The sequence below is a fragment of the Erpetoichthys calabaricus genome, chromosome 3 (genome assembly GCF_900747795.2).
Source record: "Erpetoichthys calabaricus chromosome 3, fErpCal1.3, whole genome shotgun sequence".
In the NCBI taxonomy this organism is placed as follows: domain Eukaryota; kingdom Metazoa; phylum Chordata; class Cladistia; order Polypteriformes; family Polypteridae; genus Erpetoichthys; species Erpetoichthys calabaricus.
This window is the reverse complement of record NC_041396.2, coordinates 169,549,589-169,576,623: the sequence shown is the minus strand read 5'-3', so window position 1 is coordinate 169,576,623 and position 27,035 is coordinate 169,549,589. Positions and strand designations below refer to the sequence as shown.

Genomic DNA, 27,035 nt, shown 5'->3' with positions numbered 1-27,035 from the left:
ATTTATTATGATCAAACAGTTACTCAGTACTTGAGTAGTCTTTTCACCAAATACTTTTTTACTCTTATTTGAATAATTTTTTGGATGACTACTTTTTACTTCTACTTGAGTAATATTATTTTGAAGTAACGCTACTCTTATTTGAGTACAATTTTTGGCTACTCTACCCACCTCTGCCTGTCTGTCACAAATCACTCCTGACACACTTCACCACCCATTCCACATTGACTGCACTCTCTTTTTCACTTATCTTCCCCAATTCCTGTTACTCTGTACTTTTGATCCCAAGTATTTAAACTCATCCACCTTCGCCAGCTGTACTCCCTGCGTTCTCACCATTCCACTGACCTTCCTCTCATTCACTCACATGTATTCAGTCTTGTTCCTGCTGACCTTCATTCATCTCCTCTCTAGAGCATATCTCCACCCCTCCAGGGTCTCCTCAACCTGCTCCCTACTCTCCTACAGATCACAATGTCCTCAGCAAACATCGTAGTCCACAGGGACTCCTGTCTAATCTTCTCTGTCTGCCTGTCCATTACCATTGTGAATGTGAAAGGACTCAGAGCCAAGTGCCATTACACTTCTTCTCCACTCCTCAGGCATCCTCTCCCTTTCCAAGATTCCATTAAACAATCTGGTTAAAAGCTCCATTCCCATCTCTCCTAAACACCTGCATGCTTCCATAGGTATGTCATCAGGACCAATGGCCTTTACATTCTTTATTATCTTCATAGCTATCCTTACTTCCTCCTTGCTAATCCATTATACTTCCTTATTCACTATCGCCGTATCATCCAACCTTCTCTCTCTCTCATTCTCTTCATTCACCAACCTCTCAGAGTTCTCTTTCCATCTGCTCAACATACTCTTCTCGTTTGTGGGTACGTTTCCATCTTTCTCCTTTATCACCCTTACCTGCTATACATCTTTCCCAGCTTGGTCCCTCTGTCTAGCCAGTCAGTACAAGTCCATTTCTCCCTTGTTAGTGTCCAAGCGGAGTTAGTGTGGCGGAGTGGTGGCTCTGAGGCTAAGGAGCTGCGCTGGTATCCCGAAGGTTGCCGGTTCGAATCCCCGTCACTGCCAAAAAAGGCCACTGCTCTGCTGGGCCCTTGAGCAAGGCCCTTAACCTGTAATTGCTCCAGGGGCGCTGTACAATGGCTGACCCTGCGCTCTGACCCGAAGGGGTATGCGAAAACTACCAAATTCCTAATACAAGAAATTGTATAAGGCGAAATAAAGAACACCTTTGCCACCTCTCTCTTCACCTTACACCTTATCTCCTTGTACTCTTGTCTACTTTCTGTATCTCTCTGACTATCCCACTTCTTCACCAACCTCGTCCTCTGTACAGTACACCCCCAAAATTTGCGGGGGTTACGTTCCTAGAGCACCCACAAATTGTGAAAAACTGCGAGTTTTGGATGTGGTTAAAAAATGTCTTTTAAATACCTATTTTTATAGTTTCAACTCTAAATACAGCATGCCCCCAAAGCACTTTAATTTCATTGCAAACTCAGCTTAATACATTAATACTTTACCTAAAAAATTACCTTAATATATTACATAAAAACAGAATGTAAAGGTAAACCCATCTACTGTACAGTACTGTACTGCTATGTCTCCCATGGTGCTAGAATGTAAAATGCCGATGTTGCTGCTGTATGTACTGTAATTCATGCAATCGCATTTTCTTTGGTATGCACTGCCATTTTCTATGTTATAAGTAGAGTAAATACATAATAATTTCATTTAATTAAGATACAGTAAAATGTACGGGTACTCACCAATGATGAATGATATTGATGATGAAGATGAAGTAGCTTTAAATCTTTAGTAGATTTAAAACTCCTCGGGTGGCGCCTCTTCTTCAGGCGCTTCAGGAGGAGTAGTATCTTTGTATGGGTCCTCTTCTGGTGGGGTTTCGTGCTGGCTGTTCTTTATAGGTTTCAGGAACATTGTGATAGGAAGTTGCTACTGTCTCCTGTAGCGAACTGCTGGTACAATTTCCGTGCTTTCTCACAGATGATGTTACCGTCTTCCTGCAGTCGGTGATCCACAGTGCCAAGGCAGGTTCCATCCTGACGATACTTTTATTCCTTACGGTCTTTTCCTTTTTGGCACTATCACAGAAACTTACAGATACGGTACTCCAGATCACTGCTTCGTTCTTCTTTATGTAGCATACGGTGCTTTCATTAATGCCATAGTGGCGCGCTACTGCAGCATAACTTTTTAGTTCCCGGAGCAAATCAACCTTCTCCTGGAGTGTTTTAAACTTCTTCTGGTGCTTAGGCTCAGTTCCAGAAGCCTTAGAAGGTGCAGAGCGGTTTGACGACATTGTGTGCGTTTAAAAATAACAACACAATAACAAAATGGAAAACACGAGGACTCTTAGCTGGAGATGCGTCACAAAGCAGCAGTCAATCATCAGCAAGGAGACATTGAATAACGCTCTTGGATTGGCTACTTTCACCATCTCAAACCGCAGTGGTAAACCCACTCACCTGGAGACGCGTCACAAAGCAGCAGTCAATCATCAGCAAGGAGAAATGAATAATGCTCATGGATTGGTTACTTTCACCATCCCAAACCGCGGTGGTAATCCCACTCACCTGGAGATGCGTCACAAAGCAGCAGTCAATCACCAGCAAGGAGAAATGAATAATGCTCTTTGATTGGCTACTTTCACCATCCCAAACCGCGTTTCCCTCAGTGGTTGCTTCCTGTTCTCTCTACAGCACAGTATTGCCACGAAAAATGCCATAAAAAATTGCGGAGGATATTTCCGCTTTCCGCTAACAATTAATAGTTAGGTTCTAAGAAAAAATCTGCGAACGACTGAGTCAGTGGATTTTTTCTTTGTGGGGGTCTACTGTATATTCTCCTGTACTTCCCTATTCCACCACCAGGTTTCCTTTTCCTCTCTCCTCTGTCCAGATGTCACACCAAGCAACCTTCTTGCTGTCACCCTTACTACTTCTGCTGTAGTTGCCCAGCTATCTGGCAGCTCTTCACTGCCACCCAGTTTCTGTCTTACCTCCTCCCTAAACTCAACCTTGCAGTCTTCCCTTTTCAACTTCCACCATTTGATTCATGGCTTTGCCCTCACTCTCCTCCTTTTCTTGATCTCCAACGTCATCCTACAGACCACCATTCTATGCTGCCTAACTATAGTTTCCCCTGCCACCATTTGCAGTATTCAGTCTCCTTCAGATTGACCTCCTGCATAGGATATAATCTACCTGTGTGCATCTTGCTTCATTCTTGTAAGTCACACTATGTTCCTCCCTCTTTTTAAAATACGTATTCACCACAGCTTTATCCATCCTTTTTGTAAAATCCACTATCATCTGACTTTCTTCATTCCTCTCCTTGACACCATACCTACCCATCACCTCCTCATCTCATCTGTTCCCTTCACCAACATGTCCATTGAAATCTGCTCCAATAACCACTCTCTGTCCCTTGGGTACACTGTCCATCACTTCAGCTCACTCCAGAAATCTTCTTTGTCATCCATTGCTCATCCAACTTGCGGGTCATATGCACTAACAACATTCATCATCACACCTTCAATTTCTAGTTTTATAATCATCATCTCTGTCTGACACTCTTTACACCTCCAAAACACTCTTTTGACATTCTGTTCCTTCAGAATAACCCTTACTCCATTTCTTCTCCCTTCCACACCATAATAGAACAATCTGAATCCACCTTCGATTCACCTGGCCTTACTCCTCTTCCATCTGTTCTCTTGCATGTAAAATATATCTACCTTCCTTCTATCCATCACATCAGCTAACTCTCTTCCTTTACCAGTCATACTGCCAACATTCAAAGTTTTTACCCTCAGTTCCACTCTCTTTATCTTCCTCCTCTCCTCCTGCCTCTGGACATGTCAACTCCCTCTTCTTCTCCTTCTTCAGCCGACAGTAGTCCAATTTCCACCAGCACCCTGTTGGCTAACAGTATTGGTGGCGGCAGTTGTTAACCTGGGCCTTGACCGATCCGGTATGGAAATATGTATTGTTGTCCACATATTGATCTGCCAAAGTTTGCTGGTGCAAATTTACACTGGATGCCCTTCCTGACGTAACCCTCCTCATTTATCCAGGCTTGGGATCTGCACGAAGAAACACACTAGTTTGTGCATCTCCAGAGAAGCAGTACGCTCAGTTAATCAGCAGCTCTAGTCTGGGTATGCTAAACTGAAGTAGTGAGTCTTCAGCTGGGATTTGAAAGATGAGACTGAAGGGACATCTCTTACAGTAGTAGGCAGACCATCATACAACTTTGGGGCCTTGTAACTAAAAGCTCAGCCTCCCACTGTTATTAATCTTTGGAATCATAAACAGACCGGCATCTTGAAATCTAAATTTGCGTTTTAGTTTGTAGGTAATGATAAGTTTAAATAAGTAAGCTGAACTTTTGCCATTTAAGACTTTACATGTTAAAAGTTGGTTTTGCCCTAAACTTAACCGGGTACCAGTGTAAGGATTTAAGAACCAGAGTTCTGTGTTCATATTTTTTGTTCTTGTAATGATTCTTGCAGCAGCATTTTCGATTAACTGGAAGCTGCATAGAGTACAATATGAAAATTCCTTGAACACTACATTGCAGTAGTCAATCCTACTAGTAATAAATGAATGAATTAATTTCTCAGTATCCCGCATAGTTAGAAAACCCCTTAATTTCCCAGCATTTTTAAGGTGAATGAAACATGTTTTGGGCAGTTTTATAATGTGCACTTTAAATGATGTGCTATAGTCAAAGATAACACCCAAATTGAGGGCTGATTCATTAGAACTAATGGTGAATCAAACTGAGTTAAATGATGACAAAATATTGTTGAGATCGGCATCATTCCCATTCAATAATTAACATCTTTTTTATTTGTGTTTAAAGACAAGTAGTTGTCATCCATCCACTCCTTTATTTCACTAACACATCTAACTAAAGACATCATTGGAGAAACTTCGTTTGGTCTAAAAGAAAGGTATAACTGGTTGTCATCTGCATATGAGTGAAAATTAACATTATGTTGTCTAATGATAGATAATTGATCCCATTGAAAGCATGTACAGTGAAAACAGTAAAGGTCCCAGTACTGAGCCTTGCGGGACACCATATCTTACTTCCTATAATGATTGAATATTGTCAGCACATTTCCATATGTACTAGAATCGATTTGGTAAACAAGAACTAAACCAGGTAAGGACATTGCCTGTGAGCCCAATGTTATTTTCTAGCCTGTGTAGTAAAATAGAATGATCAGTGATGTCAAATGCTGCACTTAAGTCTAACAACATAATTAAAGTGGAGGTTCCTTCATCAGAGGATATCAGAATGTCATTTACAACACACGTTAGTGCCGTTTCAGTAGTATGACCAGTGCGGAAGCCAGACTGGAATTTCTCAAATAAATTGTGATGCATAAGGCGAGATAAAGGGTAAATTTGATATGGGTCTATAATTATTTAGTATATGTACATTTAGGTCTGACTTTTTAATGGTACTATGCCATGCAATAATAAACTATTGATAATGCTAAGAATAGGTGCTGCAAGAACATCCATTGTGCTTTTTAGTAGTCTTGTTGGCACTGGATCATCTAGGGAACAAATAGTAGTTTTCATATTAGAAATTAAAGTTTAGACTGCCTGTACTGTTACAGGATTAATATTTCTAAAGTGTTGAATGAAGGGTATGACAGGGTGTGCCAAGCTAGTACATGGTTTACACTATGGTGCTGAGACCTAGGATCTTATGTTTTTAATTTTCTAATTAAAGAAGTTCATAAAGATTGAGCTGCAAATGTCTATTGGTATTTTGCATTGTAGATCTGAATTTCCATTTTTTTAAATTAGCCACTGTTCTAAACAGTACATGAGGACTATTATTGTTATTTTCTATTAGTTTAGAATAGTAGTTTGAGCGAGCTTTAACGTGTGCTTTTTTATTTATTTATTTTTTATTCTGTCCATGCAATTTGAAAGACCTTCATCTTTGTTGTTCTTCATCTACACTCCAGTTTTTGACAGTCTAATTTAAGAGCATGAATGTTCTCATTAAACCAGGGAGAATTTCTTTGTGCTTTGATCACTTTTGTTTTAAGGGGAGCTACTGTGTCCAGAGCATCTCTCCAGGTCATATTATAATTTGATGTTACTGGATCTAAATAGTTTTTCAGAAATACACTTGACTTATTCAAAGCATGTATACATTTTGAAGCATAATTACAGTCTAGATGTCACAGTCTTTGTTTTAATCTGTGAGTGTATTGGTAAAGGCAGAACCAAATCAAACGTAATTAGTTATTGGTCAGAAATAACTTCATTTAATGGAGTAATATTTAAATTTTGAATTTCAGCTCTTAAGTTATAATTAAATATAATGTATGAATTTAACAAATAAGTAAAGCATTTGCTAAAAGTGTTATGTTTCCACATCAATGTGTACATTAAAATCCCCCATCAACACTATATGATCATAATTATAGCCAAATCAGAAAAAAAGTTGTCGAAATCAGTCATGAACTATGAATATGGCACTTGTGATCTGTAGCACAGCACTGCAGTTGTGCTGGAATCTGTTTTAACATTTAAAAATGAGTTCCTCAAAAGATGTGAAGTCGCTTGAACTTTTAGAAGCAATTTGTATTTTTTTAACAATTATTCCAAGGCCTCCTCCTCGACCGTAATGTCTAGATTTATGAAGGAATGTGTATTCATCTAGTGACAACTCAGCTAGGAGAACAGTGTCAGATTTACTAAGCCAGGTTTCAGTGAGAAAACACAGATCAGATTTTGTACTTAATATAATATCATTTACTAAAACGGCTTTACTTCCAAGAGAGTGAATGTTTAATAAGCAGCATTTAAAACTGCATAGTTCTTTCTGAACTGGTGATATGTTTCTTGTTTTAATTTGAACCAAGTTACTATTACAGGTGCCCCTGGTGGAGTATCTTGTTTTATCTCTTGGTTTAATTATATGCCTTATTTTTCGTTTGCAAAGTAATTTAAGGTTTCTATCATGACATAAGATGCTTAACAACAGGGATTATGGGTAACAACTACAGGATAGTAAAAGGTGGGTTAAACAACAGCCTATGATTTGAGATCACAAGACTGCTGCCTGGATGATGCTCTAACCAGTCAGTTTTTGGCAGTTTTTTTGCCATATTTCGGGATAATACAAAATATTCCCTCCAGTTAGGATGAAGACCATCTCTCTTGAAAAATTCAGGCCTTTCCCAAAAATCATCCCAATTGTTCACAAAGGCTGTGCTTTTATTTGTACACTGGGTTTCTAGCCAGCAGTGAAGGGAACACAATCTGTTATAAATCACATCCCCTGTATATAATCTTGTTATAGGGCCAGACACAATTAAATTCTGATATTGCCTTTTTTGCTTTGGTGCATAGAGGGATGAAGTTCCCCTTTAATACCTCAGAATGCTGTAAATAAATATTGTTAGTGCAGACATACAGCAATAAGGTACTGTAGAAACTTCATTGTTGGCAACACAATCCAATTGGGTCTCAATGTCAGAAATGTTCACCGCTGGAAGGCATTTAACATTAACTGCTGGTTTAACATAGTTTGGAATTCTAACATTCTGCATTGTGGAATCTCCAATTGTGAGCACCTTATTGTTCTCAGGATCCACAGGCGCACTGCAGAGTGCTGAGAATCTTTTCTGTGTCCAAATTGGTGACTTGGGTACCGAGGGACTTAATTTTGGCTTTTTAGATCCCTGTCTCACTGTTACCCACTCTTCCTGTGGCTGAATTGGTGCTTCTGATTTCGGATACACACTGATTACAGTGGGACATGAAGAGACTGAAGCCACTTCAGTAATAGTTGAATTGTATAAACAAACTTTAGTCAATCCAATTTTTGGTTTGCCTAATTGCTATCAGGTTCCTAATGCGGTTCTCCAATTTGCGTATTTTCCCAACCAGATCTAAATTAATTAAGCACTTTTGTATGGAAAACCTGTGCCATACATCATGTAGGACATTCAACATATAAACATACCTTTGACAGGCAGAGAACAGATGGAACTTACGTTTAGCGCTGAGTTCATCCTCTTCCCTTTCCGCAGTAGCTTCGGTGCTTTCAGTGATTCCTGTATTCAGCTGTGAGACCGTCGGTTTTTAGCTTTCACCACCTGCTGGGCATCTGACTCCTACTTCGCACTGTTGGTCACTTCCCCCTGTGAAATGTCAGTTACTTCTCTTTGTTGGGTGTTGGCTTTACTTCAGTTGAGCTTACCTGATGATTTAATTAGTTTTCAGCTATATTTTTTTCTGTTATTTGTGAAAAGCTATGTGTGATACTCTGCTGCTCCGTGCTACTGCTAGTTACTTTTCTGTCTGAATCACAGACTGTTGAGCCAGTGGTGCTGGAGTGAATATAGCTGCCTTAGAAAGTCTGTCTCACTACCTTGCTGTCCCTAAGTGATGGATATTATGTCTTCAGAGTAATATGTATCTAAGGAACATTCAGTTTCTATAAGTTGCCATATATATATATATATATATATATATATATATATATATATAATATTCTATGAAATATAAGTATTACATATAGCTCAATTCATATTGGGGTCCAGCATCCTTATATCAATTTTCAAAGTGCAGTGGAATAGGATATGCGATCGTGCGTCAGATTATTGTGGCTGGTGTGATGTGGAACTTTTTCTATCTGCCCTTAGCTATGAGTATTGTATACCACTAGTGACAAATCATCAGTTACCTAGTACCTTGTTCTTTGTTGCTCTGTAAGTCCTCTTATATGTTTATTCATTTTGTCCCATATGCTTCTACTTACTACTGAATCTGCCAGATGGTCACTTCTGTCAATATTTGTTTTCTGTTCAGTTTATTTTCCTTCTTCTGACTGTGCTGCCATTACTTGCAGCCCATACAAGTCCAGAGTGCTATTTCAACTATCAACAATGTATGCGTGGTCGGAACATACAGATGAGATTCCGTCACTGACTATGTGACATCCTGGTGCTGTTCTATTGGCTGGAGTCATTGTAGGGTAGCTGTCTAATAATGGTGCTGATGACAAATGTGGAGGGGGGTGAGAAATTCATCATCTAAATCCAAGGCACAGAATTTTCTGGCCCTAGTGTACTTTATATGTTAGGGCCACATACTGTATAAACTCCTGAGTTCATTATTAAAAGTCTTAGGTAACTGAAGGAAAACTTACTGTTTCTAACTGATTTTTACATCTCTGTTTCCTGTTTACTTGCTGAAGTCAAAGCTTCTAAAGTCTTACTACCTTAACACCTATATTCTGGATCCATACTCCACACTTCCTGTTTTCTTGGAGGCACTACCTACTCCTAATCTAGTTTCACTGGTATTGAGGGTTAAAAATCTGTTTTTCTGTTAACTGCACCAAATAAATTACAAATTTATTTTACAATATTACAATAATACTAAGTAGTGTTATAAAGTGTGTTCTGAGACTTCTCTCAGGTAAAGGCAGAATTTTTGAGGTAAGGTAGTTCTGTTGATAATGGAAATGTCATGAAGTTTAGAACAAATCCAGGCACTGTTTATCAAGTGCAGCTTTTTTTTTAGAAATGAAAGCGATAGAAAGAATCATGAATGTACCTCAGAAAAAAATGCACCATCTTCTCTTTCCCACTCTGTACAGAAAACAGAAATGATTAAAGTTTTATTAAACCTGTTAGTTAAATCTGCTTTCATCACATCATCTTGAGTACAGCAAAAGTGTGTGTATAAATTTAGTATATCTATACTAATAAAAGGCAAAGCCCTCACTGACTCACTCATCAGTAATTCTCCAACTTCCCGTGTAGGTAGAAAGCTGAAATTTGGCAGGCTTATTCCTTACAGCTTACTTACAAAAGTTAAGCAGGTTTCATTTCGAAATTCTACGCGTAATGGTCATAACGGTCAACAGCGTCCGCCATGTTAAACTTTCTTATTTATGGCCCCATCTTCACGAAATTTGGTAGGAGGCTTCCCTGCGCTAACCGAAACTGATGTACGTACTTATTTCGGTGGTATGATGCCACTGTCGGCCACCATATTAAACTTTCCAACGGTCTTTGTTACTTATGGGCCCATCTGGTGAAATTTGGTACGCGGGTTCCCAACGCTAACTGAATCCTACTTACGTACACACAGTTAGGTCCATAAATATTTGGACAGAGACAACTTTTTTCTAATTTTGGTTCTGAACATTACCACAATGAATTTTAAATGAAACAACTCAGATGCAGTTGAAATGCAGACTTTCAGCTTTAATTCAGTGGGGTGAACAAACCGATTGCATAAAAATGTGAGGCAACTAAAGCATTTTTTTAACACAATCCTTTCATTTCAGGGGCTCAAAAGTAATTGGACAAATTAAATAACTGGAAATAAAATGTTCATTTCTAATACTTGGTTGAAAACCCTTTGCTGTCAATGACAGCCTGAAGTCTTGAACTCATGGACATCACCAGATGCTGGGTTTCCTCCTTTTTAATGCTCTGCCAGGCCTTTACTGCAGCGCCTTTCAGTTGCTGTTTGTTTGTGGGCCTTTCTGTCTGGAGTTTAGTCTTCAACAAGTGAAATGCATGCTCAATTGTGTTAAGATCAGGTGACTGACTTGGCCATTCAAGAATTTTCCACTTCTTTGCTTTAATAAACTCCTGGGTTGCTTTGGGTCATTGTCCATCTGTATCATGAAACGCTGCCCAATCAATTTGAATGCATTTAGCTGGATTTGAGCAGACAATATGTCTCTGAACACCTCAGAATTCATTTGGCTGCTTCTGTCCTGTGTCACATCATCAATAAACACTAGTGTCCCAGTGCCACTGGCAGCCATGCACGCCCAAGCCATCACACTGCCTCCACCGTGTTTTACAGATGATGTGGTATGCTTTGGATAATGAGCTGTTCCACGCTTTCTCCATACTTTTTTCTTGCCATCATTCTGGTAGAGGTTGATCTTGGTTTCATGTGTCCAAAGAATGCTTTTCCAGAACTGTGCTTGCTTTTTTAGATGTTCTTTAGCAAAGTCCAATCTAGCCTTTCTATTCTTGAGGCTTATGAGTGGCTTGCACCTTGCAGTGCACCCTCTGTATTTACTTTCATGCAGTCTTCTCTTTATGGTAGACTTGGATATCGATACGCCTACTCCCTGTAGAGTGTTGTTCACTTGGTTGGCTATTGTGAAGGGGTTTCTCTTCACCATGGAAATGATTCTGCGATCATCCACCACTGTTGTCTTCCGTGGACGTCCAGGTCTTTTTGCGTTGCTGAGTTCACCAGTGCTTGCTTTCTTTCTCAGGATGTACCAAACTGTAGATTTTGCCACTCGTAATATTGTAGCAATTTCTCGAATGGGTTTTTTCTGTTTTTGCAGCTTAAGGATGGCTTCTTTCACCTGCATGAAGAGCTCCTTTGACTGAATGTTGTCTGTTCACAGCAAAATCTTCCACATGCAAGCACCACACCTCATATCAACTCTAGGCCTTTTATCTGCTTAATTAATAATGACATAACGACGGACTTGCCCACACCTGCCCATGAAATAGCCTTTGAGTCAATTGTCCAATTACTTTTGAGCCCCTGAATTGAAGGGATTGTGTTTAAAAAAATGCTTTAGTTGCCTCACATTTTTATGCAGTCATTTTGTTCACCCCACTGAATTAAAGCTGAAAGTCTGCACTTCAACTGCATCTGAGTTGTTTCATTTAAAATTCATTGCGGTAATGTACAGAACCAAAATTAGAAAAAAGTTGTGTCTGTCCAAATATTTATGGACCTAACTGTATATACGTCCATAGCTTGCAGCTCAGTCGCCGTGTAAAGCGGTGTTGGGTCCTCCATCCCCACGCCTCCCATGTAGTTGGCTGCCTGCCTATATAAGGCCGTCCATCGCTCCGGTCTCTTCATTCCCTTCCTTGCTTCGCCTCGGTATTCAAGTCTTCCTGCTGATAACTGCAGCCTTTTTATTTAATCCACGGCTTCTCCGCTGTTTTATTGTTCATTTATTACGTTTATAGTTATTGTGTATGTATTTTAGACTTAGTTTACATTGTTCAGGTACCCATTTCCTTTTATCGTTCCAACCGTACCCCCATTAACATGTCTATCGAGGTGATCATCATTGATCAAAGAACTGTCACTTACCGAGTGGTTTCCATGCCCGGAGATGGCGACTGCCTTTTCCATTCTCTGTGTTACATATTGCACGGCCATATCAGGCTCACTCTTGATATCTGGAGGAACATTGTGTCTTATGTATTGAATAACTGGGACAGGTTCAAGGTGTGGACTGATGACGGTACAGGAGATAATTATACTACACAGGAGCACTATAAGAGTGAAGTGCTTAAGCCCTTCACCTATGGTTCTGCATGTGAGTTGATGGCTGCCGCTGAATTGTTCGGTTGTCGCTTTCAAGTGTACCGAAATGGCCAAATATTTTACACCTTTGGACAATCGCCAATGCCTCTTAAACATCTTAGATTCACAGGTGACAATTTGAGTAGTGGACACTTTGATGTTTATGAATGTTTAAACTCCCAAAAGCTGGATGCGAAGTTATCAATGACACCCATTTCAATTCAAATGCCTCCAATTTCCAGTAAGGCTGTGCTTCGCAATGACAAATAATAAGTCTCAGGGACAGACCCTACAAAAGGTTGGCATTGTTTTGAGGCAAGATTGCTTTTCACATGGCTAACTATACGTTGCATGCTCAAGAGTAAGCTCAGCACACAGCTTGATCATATTACAACCGGAGGGCTGAACTGACAACGTGGTATACAAAGAATTATTGGTATATTTTCCCTCAGTTTAAAAAGGTTTACTTTACTTCTTAATAAAAATTTTAAAGCAGTGCTTTGCCGCTGTGAAGCGTGGGTATTTTGCTAGTTAGACATATTCAGTAAATGTTCAATTTTAATGTAAAATAATGATACACTAATTTTTTCAGGTTCCATTTTGAAGAAACTTTTGCACACAGGAAACTCTATTAAGGTAAGTTTTAGTCATTTTCTCTTTATGGTATTTTGTGAAAATATGTGATTGACTTTACTTTCTCATTATTTTATGCAGAAAGTTCAAATTAAACATATTTAGGTAATATTTTGTCACTCATTTTTAAAAATTAGTCATAGACTTAATATTCATAATTGTTTTACATGTTTTTACAATTATTGACTTTTTTCTGTGTAATATCTTGTAATAAGTACATTTTGTTTAATTTGTTGCATGTGATTCACATGCTTAAGAATCGTTTTATTTTCACCAATGGAAAAAGTCAAATAAGTTATAATTATTAAGTTGCACTGTAAGCGGTGCCACCTCTATGTATGCTAGGAATTTATGTTTATGTGCATGGTTACGTTGGTATAGTTCATTCCTTTGCATTACTCTGGAATGAAAACTTTTAGTAGGCTCTTTTATAGATAGATAGATAGATAGATAGATAGATAGATAGATAGATAGATAGATAGATAGATACTTTATTAATCCCAAGGGGAAATTCACAATGTACGTATATGTACAATGTACGTATATATACGTACATGGCCAATTTATATTTTCTTATTTATTACGAGTAGTATGTAATGCACTACTAAACATCTGCCTAAATGATACAGAAAAATGAGACTATTAGACTTGTTCATTTTCTTATGTTATTTATTATTCTAGATAAGGTGTGAAGGCATTCGTCTTTTTTTACTGTGGCTTCAAGCACTGCAGACAAATTGTTCAGAGGAGCAGCTTTTAATTTTTGCATGTCTTGTGCCTGGTTTTCCTGCGGCTTCTTCTGCTAAGGGTCCTTGCACTCTGGACACCATCATTAATAATTCCCCAAATAATATTGCAGATGGTGAGTACTAAAAGAAAAATGTTACGTTTTCCCAACTCCCCCAAATGATGAATATTTTGACTGGTACTCTACTTAATGTAAAGTGCTCTTGTGTAGGAGAAAAAACTGATGATGGTCTGTAGGTTTAATACATTTTGGAAAAGATCAGCAGTTCCACACCTTTAAGCCAAAAATAGTAAAACAGGTTACTAAAACCAGGATACAAAAGGAAAAGCTCCTGACAGCTTTGATTGAGAAAACTGACAAAAAGCGTCTAGGATCAGACTGTGTTTTTTATTTTGGCATGGGCAGAAGGGCTTCTCAAAAAGAAATCTTTTAATTATTTTAAGTTAATATAATACTGGTTAAAAATTTTCAAATTTAAAATGCAAAAAATTTTTTTGGGAGCGGGAGGGTTGCAGGCATTGCTCAAGAAAATGGTCATGTAAATTAGTTGAAGTATATGAGCTTGAAAACTCTTTTGTCTGCTAAGATTTCTCCATTGTCACCATTTGGATGCGTAAATACAAAAAATATGTTACTGTAGATGGTAGTAATACTGCAGATAAATGTTTTAAGAAAATGTACACAAATTCCATTATTTTCATAAATATTTTTTGCATTAGTCTGATATTATAATGGTTTTATTTTGTGCTTCATAAAATGATACTACATTATGTTTTCTTCTTTTATGATATGTACTATACAATAGTAAGAATACTGTTTTGTGCAATTGGAAAAATGCACTGATTTATTGTACTTTCTGTTTATTCATCCATACTTGCAATTTATATACATAGCAGACATAATACAACAGGACACTTCTTAGCGCTGATGCATTTTGAATCCCAAGTGCAGTCGTCTGTGTGAAGTTTACATGTTCTCTGCATGCTAAGTGTGTTTTTCTTTCACTTCCTCAAATACATGAATACATAAGGGAATACGGCATAAAAAAATAATTGTGTATAAGTTACTTACCCGTATAGTTTGTAGTGGTTGCTGAGAAAACGTTTTAATGTTACAGTATGCTTCATGGAAAATTGACATAACAGAAAAAAATATAAGGTGAAGCAAATCCTAGAAATAACCTTCATTATCCAGATGTCTGAACTGGGAGAAAGAAGTTCTCCAGGATTGTGACAGGTTTTTTTGGGGATTTTATAGAAAATTATATTCCCCCTCACTTCACTTCATGGAAAAGGTTTTTATTAAGGACATCTCTGTGTTTTGCTCTGTTCAGCTTTCCCTCAACCCTGATTAGTCTTCCAGTCCCTGCCACTGAAAAACAACCTCACAGCATGATGCTACCACAGGGGAATCAGCTGTTCCTGGTTTCCTCCAGATGTGACAATTAGAATTTAGACCAAACATTTAAGTCTTGGTTTCGTCAGAATAGAGAATCTTGTTTCTCATAGTCTGAGGTCCTTTAGATGCATTTTTGTAATACTACTTCAAATAGGCTTTTTATTGTCATTTGTCATTTTGGCCGCTCTGCCATAAGGCCAAGATTAGTAGAGTCCTGTACTGGTGGTTGTCCTTCTGAAAGTTACTCCCATCTCCAAACAGTTTCTCTGGAGCTCAGCCGGAATCACCACTCTTAGTAAGGTCCTTCTCTCGTACTTCCTTGAGCTGACCTCTAAGCCAAGCTGAGCAAGTGCCATGGTTGTTCCAAACTTACTCCATTTAAGGATTAGGGGGACCACTGTGCTTTGCGGGCAACTCAGACCTCATAACGTGGTTTTTGCATACACATTTTAAACTGTGGGGCCTTATACAGACAGAAGTATGCCTTTCCTAATCGTACAATCAACTAAATTTGCTACAGGTGGACTCCAGTCAAAGATTAGAGTCAACTCAATGATGATCAATAGAATGGGATGCGCCTGAGTCAAACTTCAAGTGTCATAATAAATAAAAAATCCCTAAAGACCTGTTTTTTTTCTTTTTCATGCTGGGAAAATGAGTGTTCTTTGATGATGGAAAAAATGAATTTAAACTGCTGAAACATACAAAAAAATGTGGAAAAAGTGTTGGGATCCAAATACTTTCTGAAGGCACTGTATATAATGCTAAGGAGAGGATATTGATACATCACAATATTATTGTGAGGTTACACAATACAATTTAGCAGTTAATGCAAGTCACAAAGAAGAAACATTATGCCTGTGGATTACATACTTCATCAAAGCCAGCTATTGGAAATTTCTTAGTGATCTGGCTCAGCTGATGTTTGCATTATTGTTTACATATTCATCGGATGTTGCAATTTTCTTATTCTTTTTTCTTAATTTCTGAATTTGAGTACTGTAAGCTCTTAAGCTGAACTTTGGAAGTGTGCTGGCGTGGCTTGTCTTCTTGACAATAAGTAACATGTCAGAAGAGTTTTATCAGAAGAAGGGGGGGGGGGGGAATTCTGTGGCTTTGCAAAATGGCCATATGTTTGCTTTGTTAATGTATATGATGTTATCAAAAGCATACATAAAAACATTAAATGCTATAGCTTGGTGTACAGCTATAAAGCCATTATTAATAAAAATGATCATGTTACTTTAAAATTGTGTGTTTTCTTTTCTGATGATTATAAATGAATTACAAAAATGACAATTTTGACTTTAATTCATGTAAGGCAAAATTCTTCCTGAAGAAATTGTACCTCTGGTGCCAGCAGTTCCAGGTGAAAAGATTGCAGATGACCAGACATGCTTCTTTCTTGAAGTTGTTCTGAAGTACATGGTTATTCAGGTAAGTGGCATGTTAGAATAAACCATGTGTGTTTTTATCTTTGATTATAAAAATCACATATATTTTTTCTAGTTTTCCATTAATTTAACATATTTCATGAATACAGAGTTTCATCATTATGGTTCAGTATCAGACAAAAGCAAGATTTTTACACTTTTAACTCTTTTAGGGCTATTTTTTTTTTTGTTTCTTTTCTCCCAGGGCTGAATATTTTTCCAAAAACTAACTTTTTTTTAAAAAAAGAACACAAAGCAATTGAAATCAACAAAAAATATTTACTTTTGACAAATGTTACTGTCTTGCATGTTGTATGAGCCTTCATACTCTATGATTTCACATACATTTTACACAGCAAAGTCCTGCAAAGTCTGATCTCGCTCAAAGCAGCCAATTTCAGTCATTGCCACATTGTACTGCTTACAATATGTGTTGCTTTGGTGCCTACTTTTCAATTGTCTGTTGCTGCACTTTCTCACATATATTGTTAGTGTGTACTGTAGAGAGACGAGTCACCCGTTTGCCATCGTGCCATGCCACTGCCACCAAGTTTTCTGCCCGCATGAAAACCCTATTGTCACCTCTTTTCATCTTCAGCCTGTCTGGCTTCAACTGTGAAGCCATATGTATCCTGTTCACCCTCACTGTGCCACAAGCTTCAATTCCTCTGCTCTGTAGCTCCATGAACAATTCTGGGCATGTATAAAAATTGTCCAAATGTACACAACATGACCCAGATGTTCATAACCCTGAAGCAGCTCCAGCACAACCTGACTTGTCAAGGGACAGTTCTCTCTTTGAAAGAAATACTTTCCTGTATATGTAATTACTTTCAGGCAGAAACCAGTGTTTGCTACTGCCAGTACAAAATCCTTTATGCCATACTTTGTGGGCTTGTCTGGCATATATTTGCAGAAAAAAAGGTGTCCCTTTTATTTTATCACAAATCACAGCCAGGCTGATAAAATTGTTTCTATGTTGGTTCCACAATGTCAAGCAGGGGCTGAACTTTATGCATGGCATTATAGCCTGGCTCACCCCATGGGATTTGCTTCTGTTTATTACAGAAGTGAATAAAACTTTGCAGCATCACGTACCTATCATCACGCTGCATAACCTATCCAAAGCCACCAGGGGACAAAGCACGTTTGGACCAATGCTCCCTGAAGTTATATCACCAGTTCTGTCCCATCTCTATTTGTAATGCCACAGCGCGCTTCATCTCGTCTTTTGTTGTGGGTTTGCACTTTGAAAAACGAGAATGCGATGCAAGCGCAGCCCGCGATTCAAAAAATTTCTCTGACTACCTGTTTGTCTCATCTGACAGTAGCTGAAAAGCAGCATCAGGAGAGAGCAGCCTGAAGTAGTTCAGCAGCTGGTGATCTGTCGTGTCCAACAGCAATCCATGCTGTCTTGTGAAGTCCGGTAGCCGGTTCGGCACCCACGGATCAATGTTTGTGTATTCCTCCCACGCGAACCTTGCCGTAGATGCATCGGCTGCGTGAATGCGCTCAGCTGGCAGCGGACCAGCTGGCGCGGCATCGGCTGGTGTCCGATCAGCTGATGCCGGCTTCTCACTCTCTTGTTCGATCTCCTGATCACTGTCAATAAAATCTGATTCTGAAAAATCAGAGTCTGACTCCGCGATAATGCGCAAAACATTGTCTGCCGAGTGTTTTCTTTTCTGCACTCGCTTCGCTCCCTTGTGACCTGTCGATGCCATCTTGCCATTGTTTACATTTCGCAACTCACGCACACGCAAGGATTAGTTGCCGAGTCAACGAGTCTAGCATTCCTCCAAGCACAGAGGGAATGCCTGCGACGTGACAGTGAGTTTTGTCGCCATTAACAGCTGATTGTCGCCCTCTATCCCTGGATGTCGACTTTTGTCGACATTTGCCCTCAACCCCACACAAAAACCCACTCTTACTCACAAAGGGTATAATATAAAGTTAAATTTGGTATCATTACATGGTGTAAATTAATGCTGTAAACATTTTTTAACAGTTTAAACTAAACCTAGCATTAGTTGCACTGTTTAGTTTTGAGGCAGCTCATAAGAGATGCTTGACATGCACATCTTTCCAGTAACTTTTTTTTGTACTCCTGCATTCTTCTTCTTCTTCCTGTGACTTCTTCTCTGTGTGCGTGTGTGTTACTTATCAACAAAAACACTATTTTCCATTTAGTTAAATTGCTGAAATTTGGTAGTATGATAAATCTAGGGCTTTAAGTGTCCACTAAGAAAGGAAATTACAGTATAAAGGTATTGGTATACATTTTGGTCACACCATATAGAAATTGCAACACTTTTTATACATGCATCATGATGCATACATTTCAGGGTGCCATAATGTTTGTGATTATTCAGATGTGTTTCATTGCTTCAAGAGGTAGGCAGGCATAAGATACCTAGGCTTCCTTCTATTCTTTGGATTCTTTAGTTGACATTGTTCAACATGAGGACAAGATCTGTGCCAGTGAAACCTTAGGATTACTTAAATTGATTGTCTGTAATATCATTAAGAAGAAATAACACACTTGTGAGCTCAGTAATTGCAAAGGGACTGGTAGGCCAAGGTAGAGCTGCCCTGCTGATGACAGGAGAAACCTTACTATGAAAAAGAAAAAGCACAAATGCCTGAGTGACAAATCAGAAAGGTAGATATTTGTATGTGTCAGTGACTACTATTCCACAGAAGACTTAATGAACAGAAATACTGAGGCGACACTGCATAGTGCAAACCACTAGGTAGCGCCATAATAACAGTATGGCCAGATTACAGTTTGCAAAACTGTACTTAAAATAGCCTGCAGAAATCTGGAAAAAGGTCTTGTGGATAGACAAGACAAAGATGAAGCTGTATCAGAGTGATGGCAATAGCAAAGTTTGGTGACTTAAAGGAACTGCCCAAGGTCCAAAGCATACCACCTCATCTGTTAAACGTGGTGGTGTTATGGCTTGGGCATGTATGGCTGCCACAGGTACTGGCACACTTATTTTCACTGATTATGTAACAGTAACAGTTGCACAAAGAATTCTGAAGTGTGTATAGAAAATATCTTAAGTGCTCAAGTTCCTGTGAATGCCTTCAAACACATTGGACAGTGCTTCATCCTACAGCAAGATAATAATCCCAAACATACTGCTAAAGTAGCACAAGAGTTTTTCATAGTTAAAAAGTTCTTTTCTATTAGAAATGCTTGAAAGCTTTCACTTTGGAAAGAAGCATTTCAGTATAAAAGTATGGGCAGTGCTATTTGCATCCTTACTACCATTTTAGTTAGTGTTTAATTTTGGATAAGCTGAAACCCTGCTATAAAAAAGTAAGGTACAGAAAATGAATGCTTTTTTTTTTTACTTTTATTTGCTTAGATTAGGTGTTTGAAGTTTTGTTATTTGATCTTCTAATTATGTGTTCAGTTTGGTACTCAGTTGTCTGCTGTCTGTCTCATTAGAACACCATAGTTAGTCTTGGTGCTTTTATGCTACTTTGTTATTAATTAAGCATATCACAATATTTGTGGAGACAATATGAACATTTTGATATTACTCAAATTAATAATTCTTTTAACTCCTGTATTAAATAAAGTGTGCAGCATTAGTCAGGTTGGTGATAGTCAGCTGTTTCTTTTACTATAACTATTAAACAGGCTAAATTATTAGCTCACTTAATTAAAATTAATAGGGTAAGAAATAAGTGGACTAGTTAACCAGATGATTAGTATTCAACAAGGAAAGGACAGATTTCAGAAACTACATTTTCTTACTTCAAGGTACCTGCACATCATATTAAATTACATCAACATGTGGTAAACACATTGGTTCAAATGTCTTCCACATGCTTTAATCTAAAACATCAAATAGGATGATTAATTTAGAAGAATGTATATTTTAAAACTTTCATTTATGTATTAGGAATGTGGGCAAGTTGTAGCTTAAAACCAAAGTTCTAGATTAATGAAAGCTTAAAAAAAGCCTTAAGGAAAAAAGATAAAGTGTTAAATTATTATTCATCACTGTTTGTATGTATTTTTATATTTATAAAAACATTTTTTTTGCTTCAATTTGTAAAAGGCTTCAGGTTTAGAATGGAGAAGCAAGGAGAATGAAGACACTGGATTCATATTTTTGTTCACACTTTTTAAGAAGTATTACCTTCCTCACTTGTTCCCAAATTTTACTAAGTTTACAAACTTGTATAAACCTTTACTAGGTGAGCAAAATATCTTTTGACAATTCTTTTTGTTGTTCTATTTCATTAATAAGAAATTATTGGGTTGGTACAAGTTAAATGTTTTCAGTACACACTGTGTGTTATTTTTTTCAATTTATCAACACAAAGTTAAATTGAAAGTGGTCTGGTATAAGAGAAAAATATAACTTAACAGACCCAATGCAAGATTTAATGGGAGACTAATTTGTATATGAATTGTGTTATAATGATACTTAAGAGTGTACTCACACTAAGCACGTTTGTTCCATACCGTGATCATCCCCCATCCCTACTGCCCCGCTGGCCTACACTCTCACTGTGCTTAACGTTCTGGGCCCAGGCAAGCTTTCGTCATGACCATGCGACTTTGTGTTAAGCCAAAGATACGAATATGGAATGACGGCATGCATGTCAAAATGATTTTACTTATTTTGTGGTTGTTTTGGAGTTTTGTAGGACAGGGTGATGCTCCACCCTCTTACAAATTTATTGAGTGTGCAGCATAGTGTTTGGCAGTTAATCATGCTGCATGTATGAGAAGACTTTTACTGTGGTAAATTGGGCTACTGTTGGCCGAGGGAGAAGAAGAGGGGGTAGGTATGTCTGGAGGCAGGAGGAGATAGATTAGGATAGTGGAAGTGAGTGTTGGCAGTATGACTGGTAAGGCGAGAGAGATAGCCGATATGGAGAGAAGGAAGGTTGATATATTGTGCATGCAAGAGAATAGATGGAAGGGGGAGAAAGGCCAGGTGTATCGGAGGTGGGTTCAAATTGTGCTAACATGGTGTGGGTGGGAGGTGAAATGGAATAGGGGGTTATCCTGAAGGAACAGTTTGTCAAGAGTGTTTTGCAGGAGAAAAGAGTGTCTGACAGAGTGTTGATCATGCAGCTGGAAATCGATGTGATGATGAATACTATTAGTGCATATACCCCGCAAGTTGCGATGGATTCGAAAGATAGTTTCCGGAGTGAGTTGGATGAAGTGGTGAAGAGTGTACTCAAGGGAGAGGGACTGGTGATTGGAATGGATTTCAGGGGACATGTTGGTGAAGTGAACAGAGAGGATGAGGAGGTGATGGGCAGGTATAATATCGAGGAGAGAAATGAAGAAAGTCAGATGGTAGTGGATTTTGCAAAATAATCTACATGGCCCTGGTGAACATGTATTTTAAGAAGAGGGAGGAGCAAAGGGTAGAGGAAGATGCACACAGCTGGATTATATCCTGTGTAGGTGGCTCAATCTGAAGGAGACTGGAGACTGTAAAGTGGTGGCAGGGGAAAGCATATTTAGGCAGCACAGGTTGGTAGTTTGTAGGATGACAGTGGAGATCAAGAAGAGGAAGAGAGTCAGGAGAGAGCTAAGGATCAAATGGTGAAAGTTGAAGAAAGAAGACTGTAAGGTAGAGCTCAGGGAGGAGGTAAAACAGGAAGTAGGTGGCAGTGAAGAATTACCAGATAGCTGTGCAGCGACAGCAGAAGTGGTAAAGGAGACAGCTTGAAGGGTGCTTGATGTTACATCTGGACAGAAGAAGGAGGTCAAAGAAACCTGGTAATGGAATGGAGACGTACATGAGGGTATACAGAGGACGAGGTTGGTGAAGAAGAAGTGGGATAGTTAGAGAGATGAAGAAAGTAGACTGGAATACAAGCAGATAAGGTGTAAGGTGAAGAGAGATGTGGCAAAGTCAAATAATATGGCGTATGATGAGTTGTATGAGAGGCTGGACCATTTAGCTAAGCAGTGGGATTGAGCTGGGAAAGATGAGCAGCCTGTTAGAGTAATAAAGGATAATGATGGAAACATACTCACAAACAAGGTGAGTGTGTTGAGCAGATGGAAAGAGTACTTTGATAGGTTGATGATAGAGACAGAAGGTTGGATGATGTAGAGCAGCTGTGCGCAACCTGCGGCCGTATGGCCGCATGCGGCCGTGGGCAAGGACTTTGGCGGCCGTGGACGTGTATATTAAAGTGTACGTAATGGCGGCCGTGCAGGTGTAGGGTCTCTGGACTCCAGCGAGTAAGGGGGCTCAACGCCGCGGAATCTTTGTCGGCCGGGTCGGTATGGTGACGCCGAAAGCCGATTTGGACTCTGGGGTCTCTAGACTCCTGCAAGTGTAGAATCTCAAACACCGCAGAACCTTCCTTAGCCGGGTCGGTATGTTGACCAAAATGTTGCCCTTTATATATTCATCGTGGAAATCAGCAGTAGAATACCCACAACTACGAGAACTGGCCAGGAACATTCTCGTTCTTTTCGGAAGCACTTATTTGTGCGAAGCAGCGTTTTCCAGAATGAAATATCTGAAAAACAAGTACCGAACCCGATTGGTAGACAGCAATCTAGAGTCTGGAATACGGCTAATGGTCTCCAGCGAGTCCCCTGACTTTGCAAGTCTGTCTGCAAACATGCAAGAGCAAGGAAGCCATTAATGGCGATGTTTTCCAAACTTCCTGAAACAATTGCTGTAAAGGTTTTTTGTCCTATATGACGTTTCGTAGACATTTTTTTACATATGTAGACCAGTAAATTGAATATTGTCAGATATATCATACTCTGTTTTAATGTGTAATCTGTAAATTTTTACATAAATCATAAAACATTATTAAGTTTACTTGGACTTACTGGCGGCCGTTATTAAAGTAAAAAGTCTGTAGTGCGGCCGTTATTAAAGTAAAAAGTCTGTAGTGCGGCCGTCAATAGCGGAAAGGTTGCGCATGCCTGATGTAGAGATAAAGAACCAGGAAGTGCAATGGATTAACAAGGAGGAAATAAGTACATCTATGAAGAGAAAGAATGGGACGACTGTTGGTTCAGATGACATACTTATGGAAGTATGAAGGTGTTTAGGAGAGATGGCAGTGGAGTTTTTAACCAAATTGTTTATTGCAATCTTGGAAAGTGAGAGGATGCCTGAGGAGAAGAAGTGTACTGGCACTGAAGTTTAAGAATAGGGGTGATGTGCAGAACAAGAGCAACTACAGTGGGATAAAATTGACCAGCCACAGCATGAAGTTATGGGACAGAGAAGTGAAAGGTTAAGAATGGAGGTGATGATTAGTAAACAGCAGTACAGTACCATGCTGAGAAGAGTGCTACAGATGTGATGTTTGCTCTGAGGGCGTTGATGGAGAAGTATAGAGAAGGCATTGCATTTTGTCTTTGTGGTCTTAGAGAAAGCATATGACACCATGTCTATAGAGGTGTTGTGATATTGTATAAGGAAATCAAGAGTGGCTGCAAAGTATGTAAGTGTGGTACAGGATATCCATCCATCCATCCATCCATCCATCCACCCATCCTCTTCCGCTTATCCGAGGTCGGGTCGCGGGGGCAGCAGCTTGAGCAGAGATGCCCAGACTTCCCTCTCCCCGGCCACTTCTTCTAGCTCTTCCGGGAGAATCCCGAGGCGTTCCCAGGCCAGCCGAGAGACATAGTCCCTCCAGCGTGTCCTGGGTCTTCCCCGGGGCCTCCTCCCGGTTAGACGTGCCCGGAACACCTCAACAGGGAGGCGTCCAGGAGGCATCCTGATCAGATGCCCAAGCCACCTCATCTGACTCCTCTCGATGCGGAGGAGCAGCGGCTCTACTCTGAGCCCCTCCCGGATGACTGAGCTTCTCACCCTATCTTTAAGGGAAAGCCCAGACACCCTGCGGAGGAAACTCATTTCAGCCGCTTGTATTCGCGATCTCGTTCTTTCGGTCACTACCCATAGCTCATGACCATAGGTGAGGGTAGGAACATAGATCGACTGGTAAATTGAGAGCTTCACCTTGCGGCTCAGCTCCTTTTTCACCACGACAGACCGATGCAGCGCCCGCATTACTGCGGATGCCGCACCGATCCGCCTGTCGATCTCACGCTCCATTCTTCCCTCACTCGTGAACAAGACCCCGAGATACTTGAACTCCTCCACTTGGGGCAGGATCTCGCTACCAACCCTGAGAGGGCACTTTTCCGGCTGAGGACCATGGTCTCGGATTTGGAGGTGTTGATTTCCATCCCAGCCGCTTCACACTCGGCTGCGAACCGATCTAGAGAGAGCTGAAGATCACGGCCTGATGAAGCAAACAGGACAACATCATCTGCAAAAAGCAGTGACCCAATCCTGAGTCCGCCAAACCGGACCCCCTCAAAGCCCTGGCTGTGCCTAGAAATTCTGTCCATAAAAGTTATGAACAGAATCGGTGACAAAGGGCAGCCCTGGCGGAGTCCAACTCTCACTGGAAACGGGTTCGACTTACTGCCGGCAATGCGGACCAAGCTCTGGCACTGATCGTACAGGGACCGAACAGCCCTTATCAGGGGGTCCGGTACCCCATACTCTCGGAGTACCCCCCACAGGATTACCCGAGGGACACGATTGAATGCCTTTTCCAAGTCCACAAAACACATGTAGACTGGTTAGGCAAACTCCCATGCACCCTCCAGGACCCTGCTAAGGGTATAGAGCTGGTCCACTGTTCCGCGACCAGGACGAAAACCACACTGTTCCTCCTGAATCCGAGGCTCGACTATCCGACAGACCCTCCTCTCCAGGACCCCCGAATAGACTTTTCCAGGGAGGCTGAGGAGTGTGATCCCTCTGTAGTTGGAACACACCCTCCGGTCCCCTTTCTTAAAGAGGGGGACCACCACCCCGGTCTGCCAATCCAGAGGCACTGTCCCTGATGTCCATGCAATGTTGCAGAGGCGTGTCAACCAAGACAGTCCTACAACATCCAGAGCCTTGAGGAACTCCGGGTGTATCTCATCCACCCCCAGGGCCCTGCCACCAAGGAGTTTTTTGACCACCTCGGTGACCTCAGTCCCAGAGATGGGGGAGCCCACCTCTGAGTCCCCAGGCTCTGCTTCCTCATTGGAAGGCATGTTAGTGGGATTGAGGAGGTCTTCGAAGTACTCCCCCCACCGACCCACAATGTCCCGAGTCGAGGTCAGCAGCGCACCATTACCACCATATACAGTGTTGACACTGCACTGCTTCCCCCTCCTGAGACGCCGGACGGTGGACCAGAATCTCCTCGAAGCCGTCCGAAAGTCGTTCTCCATGGCCTCCCCAAACTCCTCCCACGCCCGAGTTTTTGCCTCAGCAACCACCAAAGCCGCATTCCGCTTGGCCTGCCAGTACTTATCAGCTGCCTCCAGAGTCCCACAGGACAAAAGGGTCCTGTAGGACTCCTTCTTCAGCTTGACGGAATCCCTCACCACCGGTGTCCACCAACAGGTTTTGGGATTGTCGCCACGACAGGCACCGACCACCTTACGGCCACAGCTCCGGTCAGCTGCCTCAACAATAGAGGCACGGAACATGGCCCATTCGGACTCAATGTCCCCCACCTCCCTCGGGATGTGGTCGAAGTTCTGCCGGAGGTGGGAGTTGAAGCTACTTCTGACAGGGGGCTCTGCCAGACGTTCCCAGCAGACTCTCACAACACGTTTGGGCCTACCAGGCCTGACCGGCATCCTCCCCCACCATCGAAGCCAACTCACCACCAGGTGGTGATCAGTTGACAGCTCCGCCCCTCTCTTCACCCGAGTGTCCAAGACATGTGGCCGTAAGTCCGATGACACGACCACAAAGTCGATCATCAAACTGAGGCCTAGGGTGTCCTGGTGCCAAGTGCACATATGAACACCCCTATGCTTGAACATGGTGTTCGTTATGGACAATCCATGACGAGCACAGAAGTCCAATAACAAAACACCGCTCGGGTTCAGATCGGGGGGGCCATTCCTCCCAATCATGCCCTTCCAGGTCACACTGTCATTGCCCACGTGAGCATTGAAGTCTCCCAGCAGAACGAGGGAGTCCCCAGAAGGTATGCCCTCTAGCACCCCTTCCAGGGACTCCAAAAAGGGTGGGTACTCCGAACTGCTGTTCGGTGCATACGCACAAACAACAGTTAGGACCCGTCCCCCCACCCGAAGGCGGAGGGAGGCTACCCTCTCGTCTACTGGGGTAAACCCCAATGAACAGGCTCCAAGTCGGGGGGCAATAAGTATACCCACACCCACTTGGCGCCTCTCACCGGGGGCAACTCCAGAGTGGTAGAGAGTCCAGCCCCTCTCAAGGAGATTGGTTCCAGAGTCCAAGCTGTGCGTCGAGGTGAGTCCGACTATATCTAGCCAGAACCTCTCAACCTCGCGCACTAGCTCAGGCTCCTTCCCCTTCAGAGAGGTGACATTCCACGTCCCAAGACCCAGCT

At 40.8% G+C, this 27,035-nt stretch overlaps 1 protein-coding gene across 4 annotated transcripts in view; it reads left to right on the top strand.

Annotated features, from left to right (window-relative positions):
* The window catches only part of ralgapa2 (Ral GTPase activating protein catalytic subunit alpha 2), a 789,870-nt gene that overhangs the window by 141,152 nt on the left and 621,683 nt on the right, over positions 1-27,035 (top strand). For all 4 annotated transcript variants that reach the window (XM_051925541.1, XM_051925545.1, XM_051925542.1 and 1 more), the window contains exons 5-8: positions 12,991-13,034; positions 13,713-13,893; positions 16,499-16,614; positions 20,690-20,828. In XM_051925541.1, coding sequence (XP_051781501.1) covers positions 12,991-13,034; positions 13,713-13,893; positions 16,499-16,614; positions 20,690-20,828 — 480 coding nt within the window. The remainder of the gene's footprint in view (positions 1-12,990; positions 13,035-13,712; positions 13,894-16,498; positions 16,615-20,689; positions 20,829-27,035) is intronic.